At 40.5% G+C, this 12,340-nt stretch overlaps 1 protein-coding gene across 1 annotated transcript; it reads right to left on the bottom strand.

Annotated features, from left to right (window-relative positions):
* Nucleotides 1-384: 384 nt before the first annotated feature.
* LOC104530375 (muskelin-like) lies at nucleotides 385-11,830 on the bottom strand (the record flags this gene model as incomplete). The annotated part of the gene is made up of 3 exons (XM_010174939.1): nucleotides 385-1,037; nucleotides 2,768-2,822; nucleotides 11,728-11,830. Coding segments are annotated over 3 exons (280 nt in total), but the record flags the coding sequence as incomplete, so codon positions are not given.
* Between the last annotated feature and the right edge of the window lie 510 nt (nucleotides 11,831-12,340).

Below are 12,340 nucleotides of genomic sequence, written 5' to 3'. Positions count from 1 at the left end.
AATCCAACACCCAACCCAGAGTCAGGTTGCAGAGGTTGGGGGGGCATGTAGTGGAAGACCCAGTTCTGCCGGGCTCGTTTCTCATCGTTTTTTGAAGAGCACGGCAGTGAAAACAGAGCGATTCCTGAAAAGGGCTCTCTGCAGGTGATGACTGCACTCCGGTTTTCCAGCAGTTACTCTGAGGTTCCCACTTGCCTGTCAGGTTTAAGTGGAAGTTCTTCAGAGAATGGAAGATAGTCATTTAGGTATTTAGGTTTAGACCAGATATCAGGTGCAATCAGACACTACTGTCAGCCCGGTTCTGGGACAAGGAGACAGGTAATTTGTGACACGTGCTCCCCTTCACACGACACACTGCGATTACAAGACTGAAGACATACACGTTACTATTACCTCAATGCGTGCCAGTGTCCTGCTGCCAAGTTATTCAGCTGCTGAGGATGGAGTTGTTGGATAGAGCAATATATCATGACTAGCTACAAATGAGCAAAAAACAACCTCCTCTCTCTTTCTTATGAAACCCAAAATAAAACCCATCATCTTTAATTCCAACCTGCAAATCACAATTTTCTCCTATGGGCAAAAACGATCACTGCATGATTGGGTTTTGGTTTGTTTGTTGGGTTTTTTTTCTTTTCTTTTCTTTCCCCCCACTTTTTCATCTTACATTTGCTAACTCAAATTCCAAAGTCAGAAAAAATATATATGTATTTAGTCAGAAGTATGTCAGTTACATTTTATTAACCTACGCCAAGGGAAAAGCTTCGGGGATTCACCATACAAGTATAAAACCCCTTTCAAACACCTAGGGGTTACTATATTACTTCATCCCAGCAGTCAATCAATGCAGTAAAAAAATTAAAATACTGAAAATGGATGCTTTTCCCCTCTTTCACATGTCCAGTGATTGCTCCATTACAGCGTGATGAGGTCTACGAGGTTGCCTTTAGGAGGGGTCATGTTGTCTGGAAAGAAGTTGACTAGTGTATCAAACAGCTGAGTTCTCTGCGCGTATGTGTGGTCAACATCTGAAAATCCTGGGGGAGGAAGAAAAGGGGAAAGTAAGTCAGGGCTCACTACTTTAAATGCTCAGTTTAGCTGTGGAATATGCCAGTTGTCCATTTTGGATGGATGTTAATTATTTGCTGCTTCTGCTTCAATTAACTAACAAGGCTCCTAGCTCTCCATCCCACTACTATATGAAGATACACACAGAGATCACGTCATCCCAAGCCAACACTGCAATCAAAATGCCATAAAAAGTAATAAGCAAATGGCTGTCAAGCTCATTGACAGTCTTGAAGAGATGGGGGAAGCAAGAGTCCTCAAGGGACTGCTCTGATGTCCCAGAAAACAAAATCTGTGTAGCTATTTTTATTTGGTGCTTCATTTCTTCTGTCCTCGGGCTTTCCTCATTATCTTCACTTCTGTCTTAACCAGAACTGGTACCTGTCTTGCAGTTTTTCTTGAGACAAGCTCTGCAGATGGTAGGAGCCCCAAGTCAGCGTTGCTACTTAATCACTGGACTTGTATTGAGGACCCAGGCTGCATCTTGGCACAAGGGTGCCTTGCGAACTGTTTTGTGAAGTGCAGCCTCCCAACAAGGGAGGGGTTAGTCTGTGGCAGAAGTATTGTTTGTCCAAATCCTCACACTTCAACCATCAACAGCAAGAACAATAGAGTGGCATACAACGATTTCCCCTGCTTTGTATTACTTCAATCACTGGTATCTCAAAGGAATGCTTTTTAATCCACTAAACTCACTCTTCAGTTAATCAAAGTTATCCAAGTCAATAAAATCAAGGAGGGCTTGGGTTTTTTGTTTTCTTTTAGAAGCACCACTTGATGTAGGTATCCTTCAATCTGTAAAGCCAACGTATTGTATTGTGTCAAGAACAAGATTTATCTTTTAGAATGCTTAAAAACTAGGGAAAAAAACATCTTTCTGAAGCATGGATTTTTTTTCCTTTTAAAAAAAAATAATCTTATCAACTAGATAACGTCTTCCAAACCACACAAACGCAGCAGAGCTCAGTGCTGATAGCACAGGGGCTTTCTCCTTTCCTCAGTTCCTTGGATTGGGAATTACACATCCATAAGAAATTGAAGTCATCCATGCTCCCAGCAAGAACCCGGTAACTTGAGGACAATATATTATTACAAGTATTAAAGTTGTGCCTATAGCCTTCCTATAGCTTGCCCAGGATTAATCTCTTAACTGTTTAAAAGAGTTAACTGGAGAGAATAGTGAAACAAATTATGGCTTTGGCTCAGACCTCCTGTTTCCAGCCCTACAGGCCACTGTTTTCTTTGCTCTTGACATTGTGCCCAAAGAACTAGTTTTGTAAAGAACAGAGCGAACCAAACTACTCCAGGAATTGCAGTTATCACAGCAAACAGAGCCGTAGCCATGCTGTGAGATTCCAAAGTGACATGAGAAGAGGTGCTGTATTCTGACCAAAGCTTCTGTTTATTTGGGGAACAGTGAAGCATCAGATGTAATAAGAGACACAAAATGATCCCAGGAGGCGTGGGTTTAAAACCACTGGTGACAGATGTTTTAAATATGGGCTCGAGGCATTGGACACTGGTCATTATAAATAATCTCTCAAATGTCTGTGTAGTGGCACTTTGCATATTCAAAGCAGAAAGGGCGTACAATATTTCTATGATCTATAACATTGGATATAAAAAAAACCAGTAAAAACTAACAGTAATTATCAGAGAGAACATACTTGGTGTAATTCTTCTGATACACAATACTCACCAAGAGTGGTGAAATCCGAGCCAGACTTAAATAACGCTGAGGCAAGAAGCTGAAACTGCAGAAGAGGAGGTGGAGGTACAAAGAAAGAAAGAAAGAAAGAAAAAAAAAAAGTGTTATTAATTGCACAGGAAAAAACCCAAAAGATTCACAGTAGTTCAAGTGGCTTTAGAGTTGCTGGGTGTTCTTTGCACAATCCTTAGAACTACGGTGCCATACACATGAATAACAGCAGCAGCCACTGTTGTAAGAACAATAATTCGCCACCTTGGCCGAGCAAGTCGGATGGTTTCTCCTAGAATGAGAGCAGCTTTGATGCAATGAAAGGATCTTGCCTGGGAGCCCTAAAATCTAACTTCTTATATATACTTTTTTGCATCTCTGGCAGATATCACAGTGCAAAATAAGGCAGATCCTCTTCCACACAACATTATTCCCAGGGATGAACATGGGACTGTCTCAGCAGCATAAAACCAGGGTAACTGCTACAGTGCAGCATGAACTTCTTGAATGGAGAGAAAGCTTTAAAAGACAACAACCTCTCTGAACTGCCAGAGAAGCTCATATCACAAGTTTAAGGTAATGTCTTTTTAATTAAAAAGAAAAAAAAAAAAAAAGTTATTTGCTTGGGAACATCAGAATCATGAGTAAAAATGTTTCAAGTAACACATTCATGGTTTTATTCTCCCTTATTGTCTTAATAATAGACAGTGAACACAGTATCTTCCTCTGCCCTGGCTGCTGTTTTCATGCTTTGTCGTGTTTCCTTAAAGAATTAGCTGATCCCTTAAAGGCTTGTAATCTTTTGTCTCCTGTCTGTGTGTCTTTACAGTGCACAGCTCGAAGGAAAGAAGGGGGGGGAACAGAAAAGAAGCAAATATGTTCAGGGAAGGAGTGGGAAGGAGAACTTAGAATTAATTTTAAATAAGTTTAATTTCAGTTTCAAGAAAAAAATGGGAACACAGACAATTTGCAGGCATCTAGGAGTTGAGAAAGTGATGAGTAGCAGCAACAAGTTGTATCACATCAATCTGATTTCTCTTACAACAGAGCAGCAGGACCCATGGAAGGGATTTGGGAATAGACATTGTCCGTTTTGACTTTCGTAGGACTTCTGATGCTTTTATATGATATTTAAGGCAAATTATCAAGGTATCATTTAGATTAAGCTAACAGGGAACGGCAAATAGGTCAAATAACTTTCCCGTGGGTAGCCATCAACAGTGTGACATCAAAATGGAGCCATGAATCAGAAGTGATTCATCTGTGCCCCAGGGTCAGCATCATTCTGGGTTTTCAGTGACAACCTGCTTGACAGAACAGGACATGTTCACTGAGTCCACAGACCTCACACCATGCTCAGACATGCTGCCAGCATGGTAGCAGACAGGCTTCAGACTGATTTTCCATTTCATCTAGCTTGTAACGATGGATCAAGGTGCAATAAGGCAACTAATGACAAGACAAGGGGAAACGGGTTTAAGCTGAAAGAGGGGAGGTTTAGATTAGATATTAGGAAGAAGTTCTTCACTGTGAGGGTGGTCAGGCACTGGAACAGGTTGCCCAAGGAAGTTGTGGATGCTCCTCCCTGGAAGTGTTGAAGGTCAGGCTGGATGAGGCTTTGAGCAACCTGATCTAGTGGAAGGTGTCCCTGCTGATGGCAGGGGGGTTGGAACTGGATGATCTTTAAGGTCCCTTCCAATCCAAACCATTCTATGATTCTATGAAGTCACTACAGACAAGTACAAATCAACATAAACAGGCATGATCAGCTATACAAAACAGGTCGGGGTTATTAGGATCTGTGGAGATGCATTTAGGAGTTATAACAGATCAGCATCATCCTACTGCAAAAATGACAAATGAGTAGAAAACACAGGAAAAGGAGCAGTATCTTCAAATAAATCAAGTACTCCTGCGGTTATTAAGGCTCGTAAGTCTCATCCACAATAAGTCAACCACTTTTGAACGCCCTGGATCAATTAAGAAGATATCAAATATGTATGAAATATGAGGAAAATGGTAGAAAAAAAAAAATCAAGTGGTCTGAAAATCAAGCTCTATAAAGAAAGTTCAAAGGAGTCGAGGTTGCAGAGCCTCCACAGAAAAATACCCAAGGATGAAACTGCAAAAAGTCACAAAAGTAAAGGCTGCTACAAAAAGGTAAATCTACAACTAAGTGTAAGAGGTCACAAAAATACTTCAGCAAGATCAATTTCAACATGACACCAAAAAAAAAAAAAGAAAAAAGAAAAAAAAAGACTGAGAAGACTGTAGTGTGCTGGAATAAGTTTGCAGCCTTTTGGGGAGGTTATCATGGTAAGTTAGCACTGCAGGTATTTAAGAACAGGTTAGAAAGATATAGGATTGACAGACTGCAGAACAGGGGGAAGAGGTTGATTAAGTACCCTCTTGAGAGGTCTGGTTTTCTGAAATCAAGAGGGATTGCAATGCTACACATGTATTTCACTGCTAGTCGAACTTGTAAGAGTTGCTTGGCTCCAAATCAGCAACATACTTAAAGAGATGCCCAGCAGAAACAGCTCCAATAGTTCCAATAAAATGGGTGGTTAGATCTGTGCTGCTTCTGATAGGGAGTGCCACGTCCTGGCCACCTTCCCCTCACACACAATTGCCTTACGGGCTTGCTGCCAACTGCCTGGTAGCACATGAAGCTGGTTATGCTGGGACAAAACAGACACCACATGCTTTGAGGGGTTCCCTTTCCTCTCCCAGCAACGCCGGCAGCCATCCTGCTGTACAGAGAAAGCAAGCTGTGCTTGAGGCTGGGTCTCAGGATGCTCAACTAAGAGACCATATAAGCAGGATCCAGCTAGTAACTTGCTGAACTGAGACAAAAATCCATTGAAAAGACCCTCTGCCAAGTATTCCAGCCTCATCTGCACGAGGCATGATGGATTTTCATGGCTATGAGTTTCTTCCCAGCTTTGTGGGGAAGGAATACCTTGTCTCCTCCTTCACTGCTGACACTGCACTACAGTTAACCTTGAGGTTTGTTGTTTGCTTGTTTTGAAATTATATTTTATGTAGCAGCTCACATTTAAAATGCACTTTCTGATAGAAAAGTCAAGCACCTAAGTTAAGAACATTAGTTCTGGGCAGCACTGAGCAGCTGCTTCACTCTGCATTTGCATTACAATGCCAGCTGAGCCTGTGATGTTCTCCCACAGGACCTCTACTTTTTTTCCACTGCACAGGACGGTTACTGCTTTCTCAAGACCAGGTCTCCTACACACACCGTTCACAGCATATATCCAATGCAGTATTTTCTTCATAAAGTTCAAACTCTGCTCTAAAGATGGAATTAATTTCTTCATCAGGTTTTCTATCATATTAATTTTTAGCATAACAGACAGCACTTCAAATTCTGATTAGTTTTGGGTCCCCTATTTGAAACTACCAGAATCTAATTTTTCAAAATATGAAGTATTATGCAGCAGCTTCTGAATTCACTTGCAGCCAGAGAAGCAAAGCCCTGAGGCAAATCACACCTCAGATCTCTCCCATCAGGCACCAGAATGAAAGACCCAATTAATGACCATCTAGGAAAAACAATTTGCTTAACATCACATAGCAACTCTGTTACAGAGGCAGGACCAGAATTCAATTATCCAGCAGAAACACGCACCTGCTTTAATCACACCACCACCCGTTTTCTTCTAACAATCCCTCTGGCTTCACCTATTCCAAATTAAGCCTCTATTCAGAAGACAATAGTTCCCTTCATTAAAAAATTAACTTCTCTCTTGGAGATCCAACCCACCTTCTGAACTGAGGCAGGGGTTCTTTAGAGATAAATGTGTGTGGTTAACTAATATATGGCTAAATTAGTTATGTATCTGGCTTATTAGTTATATATATATGTATATGGTTAACTAATGTAAGGTTAATTAATAACATAGGAGAGGGCTGGAGCACCTCTCCTATGAGGACAGGCTGAAAGAGTTGGGACTGTTCAGCCTGGAGAAGAGAAGGCTCCGGGGAGATCTTATAGTGGCCTCCCAGTACCTGAAGGGGCTACAAGAAAGCTGGGGAAGGACTTTTTACAGTGGCAGGTAGTGATAGAACAAGGGGTAATGGCTTTAAGCTGAAAGAGGGGAGGTTTAGATTAGACATTAGGAAGAAGTTCTTCACTGTAAGGGTGGTGAGACAGTGTCCCAGGTTGGCCAGAGAAGCTGTGGCTGCTCCTCCCTGGAAGTGTTGAAGGCCAGGCTGGATGAGGCTTTGAGCAACCTGGTCTAGTGGAAGGTGCCCCTGCTGCTGGCAGGGGGGTTGGAACTGGATGATCTTTAAGGTCCCTTCCAACCCAAACCATTCTGTGATTCTATGATTCTATGAACATCAACAACATTCAGAGAGAGGCTAAATTAAGACTACATGGGTAATATTAATTCTGGCATATTCCAACTTATGATCTTCATGTTTCCAACATTATTGTTCTTTTATCAGTTGTGTGTACTTTATCTCAGTTTCTACCTACAGCAAAAAAAAAGCAATTCTTCCATGTGGTAACCCATGCAAGTTTTAATGTATTTGTTGCACCCCTCTGCCTTTTGTGCAAATGAAATGGTTAACACCACGGAGGAATGAGTAATTCCTGTTTGGGATACCTGGCAGGTTGTGTGAATCAGACATAATTCCTCCTCCATAACCTCTGCACGGTGAGTGCTTAGATCACAGCGTAAAACATTTCCTCAGCTTTGACCAGCTCTGTTGGGATGGTGCCTGGTAGTGTAGGCTCAAAGAAGCCATGAGAGGCTTCAATTCTTTGAGGACAGATCTGTCACTAGCTGAAGTTGCGAAGGCTGAACACTGTTTTTCTAAAGCCTCCTTGGCTCCAAAGCCTCTGCTCCTGCAGTACTCAGACTCTGAGGCTTTACAAAGAATCACAGCAGGACATGAAGAAGAGAAGCATGCTTTTCTTAGCTCCTTCCTAGAACTATTTTTCCCACTTGGGCTTCAATTTTCCCAGAAATATCAGTCTAATGCAGATTCAAACAATACTTTTGGGCCCTGCTGGCTTTATCTGGCAAATTTATTAAAGACAAGATCTTAAGAATGGAAAGTATGAAGCAGCCTTGAACAGGGCCTCCAGCCTCAGTCTACAGGCTAGTCAGGCCTCAAAAATTGGCCTCCAGGTCCTTGCTCCTTCTCCTACCATGCTCCAAGAAAAACATAATGTAAGTTAGACTTGCACTTTGTAACCATTTTACAGCAATCATGCCATTGAGCTTCACTAATAGCTGAATTTCAGTCTCAATGTACAAAATCATCTTACTCTCCTTTACTTGGGCAGCACTCGCCATTTTTTGTATCGTTTTGATTTCTTCTATAGACCACCAAGCAACTGCAAAGTTCTGAGTATGATTACTCCAGTACTCAAGAGCAACACCTTTAACCTTGTACATGATCTATCAATGTTTTTGTGCTTGAACAGCATCTGTTTTTTTTTCCTTGACATAAGTACAGAACTTGGAATTCATTTTGATTTTCTATTTTGACCATCCTTTTATTGTTAAAAGCCTCTACTTCCAAACTACCACCAAGTGCACATCTGTGTACAAAGGACATAGAAGAACACCCATGTCACCAAAAATTTTTACACCAACAAATGCCAGGTTTTTTTTTTACAACTTGAATCTCTCCATGAACTAGAATACACAAACTTCCATGTGCTCTGGGGATCTACCTTCCTTTTACATAGTGTCAGAGCTATTAATCCATACACAGTAAAAAAAAAAGATTCACTGATCTGAAAACACTGAATTAGCTGAAGAGGTTTAAGCAATTTCAAGGAGACTCACAGTTAAAGAGAAGGGGACCTGCATTTGTGGGCGGTAGCAGAGACAGAGCTGGCATACAGCTTGTGGCTACTAAAACAAGCACCCAGGCAATAGCCGTTACTTGCAGGCATCTATTTCACTTTAGAGTAATAAAAAAGAAAATAAAACTATAACCCTATTAACATCCCTAAAATTCACAAAAAAAGGAACAAAAATCTCGGAGTATGTTCCTACTGTCCATCAGTCATGCTACTTTAAACAAAATCGGTTACTAATGACAAAGTAAGTTTGGAGAACAGTCTGTTTATTTTCTTTGGCATCCAACTCAAAACAGCTGAAGAGACTTGCCTAACAAAGTTTCAAGAAATTACTTCTATTATAAAGCAAATAAGCCTTACCTCAAAGTGAAATTCTGCTTCTAACATTATATAACACTACCCCTACCTCAATCCATAAAACATGAAACCATATAGACCAGTCTCTAAGAGAACTGTAGCACAAAGTCAGTGATAAACCTATTCAGCTTGGTCCTTCCCAAATTTAAGTTACTCTGGAAAGAAGGAAAAGAACAGGAAAAAACCAATTCCCTTAATATTTACTATGCTAAGAAGTCTTACACCATTCAACGGCTGTAGCCAGCACAGAGCAAGTCGATCAGATCTATAGCCTTTGATATTAAATAAGACAATCTCGACTACAAATAAAGAGTATGTAGGTGTCTGGGCTGAGATAAACAATTAAACTGGTGCTTGAAATTTGATATGGAATCCAAAAAGCCTGCGTCAGTCCTTTGGAAAGCACAAGAGCTATTTGAAGATGTAATGCCAGAGCAAAAAGCCAACTCAATGTGATAACCGGAAGGTAAATTGACGTCAACTGGAAATACACCCAGTCAGTACCAGCGCAGTAGCTGGCTCTATGCCATATACCTGGCAGATCTGTTCCAGCGTAAAAAGCTTTGGATGTTAAAGCTTTTTGACCAGTACAATTTAAAACAAAACAAAACAAAACACCAAACCTGAAAAAAAAAAAAACCCACTGCCAAACAAAAACATCCCCGGAAATTGTTAAATGATTTTAGGAGACCACTGGAACAGAAGCTTTAAATTCTGCTGAATGGTATGAATTGATCCAACAGACCATCACGATGGACAGAAGCTATTGAATTTTTGTTCAGATCAGGCATTAGGCCTGCAGAGAAAGGATTCACAATATATTCACTCAGCTGGATTGAGCTACCTAAGCTCATACGCTAGATCATTAATGCTCAGAACACTGGTACGCCCTGTGAAAAGGGACACTTTTTAAAAAAAAAACCAAAAACATTTTATGATGTTTGATATCTGATTGTATGATAAAGCTACTACTTTTCCCCAAAATCTCAGAGGAGTCTGGTAAATTCTTCATTCTTATAAGGTGGACAAGTTAAATACTACACACTCAACTGGGAAAATCAAATGTAGAGTATTAAAGGATTTTCCATGCCAGACATGCACAATGTGGAGCCCTGATGGCAGTTCCTTTGCTCTGCTGGTGACAGTGGGAAGTGTGAACTAAAAGGAGAGGAGCTTGCTGATCACACCACAAATGTTTTCTGTTCAGGCAATAAGAAGGCACAACCAGCCATGAGATGCAAGATCTCTTTAGGAGTGACCAAAGAAGGACATGGTCTTCTCAGGAATGATGGGACTATGAGCACACAGGTATGTCAGGGAGAAAAAGGGAGAGCAGAGAACACAGGACATGGTCTTAAAGTGGGTGGGAGGGAGAATTAGGGGAGAAGAGAGCATCAGAATGGTTGTTGTAGGTTATAGGTTATCACAAGTTCAAGTAGAAAGAGGAAAGTGCTGCCACACTGAGAAGACAAGGCATAACTAGGCTGATGCCCCTTGAAGCACGCTTCATGGGGAAAAATAAAACTCCTTTTCTACATGAAATAAGGCAAGATCAGCTGTTATTTGTCTTTCTTATGCTAGAAACGGCTACAAAGGATGTGAAACTACTTGATAAGGGACAATTTAAATGATAAATCATCTAACAGAAAACTTAAAGGCAAAGCACTTAAATGTTTTACTGGATGTTTATAAAGGCTAACCAGAATTTATGACAAATGTGATGAGTTCCAAGTTCCTGATATGAGTAAGTATCTTTCTCTTAATTCCTCTAACCCTACAGTTCTACCTATAATCCTATACTGTGCATATGCAATAATCAATCTCCCCTAAAAATTTTTAGTGTCTATATAATGATCTTTTTTCTTTTTTTTGTTTCTTTACTTGAAGTAACAACTTAAAACCCACAGATCAATTGATTTAATCCAGAGACTCAGTATGGAATAACAGTGCCCATTCTCCTATCACAGATTCATAAAAGGACCTGTGGAATCACTTCCTAAGCCACTAATGCAAGGAGAGGGTAAGAACCATGGTGTCCTCTTCCTCATCTAACCATAAGTAGCTGAAGGCTTGTACATCCAGCTGGGCTGCCCCACATTCCATGCAGAAATTAATGGCAGAGTCAAATCAACCACCTTATCTGACACTTTTCACTATTTCTTTAATCCTTTTTGTAAAGTGACACGTACTGCGGTAATGGAATCAAAACAGGAAATGGGAACAAATTCCTGGAACAAATAAAAGAACTTGCCCACTGGATAATATTCAAAAGGCAGAGGAAATAAGAGTTTAAGGTTAGTGAGCAATGTATATATACAATCTACTTCCAGAAATACTTATCAACTTAGAGAAAACCCTCTTCCCCCCCCCGAGAGCTATTTAATATAGACAAGCCAAAAGGCAGCGTGAATAAGAGTCTCTATTCACTGTCTACCACATAACCCACTACAGACTCGTGACATCTCAGAGTTTACATTTCAATTAAAGCTCCCAAAATACACACCAGTACGTTGGAATTAAAACAAAGGCCCAGTCTTCACTATTATGAGTACAAAAGCTATTTTATCTGGCACTGTAATTGTAAAATGACTGTTTCTAAAGCAGAATGATCTTTAGAGTAGAGAAACAGAAGATATAGCGAAGTGTCATGCACCTGTAGAGCGTTTTCAAATTGGATTAAAAAAAAGTTTAAGAGGTTTAAAGTTTCCATGTGAGAACAGTTTACATTTCTTTTATAAGTACAACAAAGATCTTTCCTCACTACCTCTTTTGTCTCCTCAGGGTCTGAATGATCCACAGTTACATACAAATCATTCTGCAGGTACTTCAGTGCACTAAGAGGGTCCGTCTGAGCTTTTTCTTCAAACCTGCAAAGAAGTGACAGAACACATGAGTGTATTTTCTTCAGGTCTACGTACTACTCTCTCTACAAAGAGCAAAACCTAGCAAATGAAACTTTCAGCCAAATATTTTCAAATAAAACAGTGTTAATGGCAGCTCAGCCTCATATTTGCTGGTGTACGTGCTTTCAAGTCAGAGTGAAACACGGAGGAGCATTTTTTGGAGGTGTATGGGAGTTATAAGGGCAAAGTATTACACTCTTACCAAAAATGTTCAAAAGCACACATACAGCAGCTTCTTAATACACAAATAGAAAACATTTAGTACATTTTCCACAAATAAAGTAAGGTATGAGTAGCACCTCCTGTGAGGAGCACAGTTCAGATACAGGCAAGCCTCGAGCACTCCAGCCTCAGGGATATTTACATTCCTGACCGCTCAGAAGCATAACTGAAGTACAGGGATGGAGAATGCGCCTTGCTTCTGCCAGACAACAGAAAAAGGAGATGATGGGGGTGAAAATCCCTGGATTCAAT

The sequence above is a fragment of the Antrostomus carolinensis genome, unplaced genomic scaffold (assembly GCF_000700745.2).
Source record: "Antrostomus carolinensis isolate BGI_N321 unplaced genomic scaffold, ASM70074v2 scaffold18689, whole genome shotgun sequence".
NCBI lineage: Eukaryota > Metazoa > Chordata > Aves > Caprimulgiformes > Caprimulgidae > Antrostomus > Antrostomus carolinensis.
This window is presented reverse-complemented; position numbering and strand designations above follow the sequence as displayed.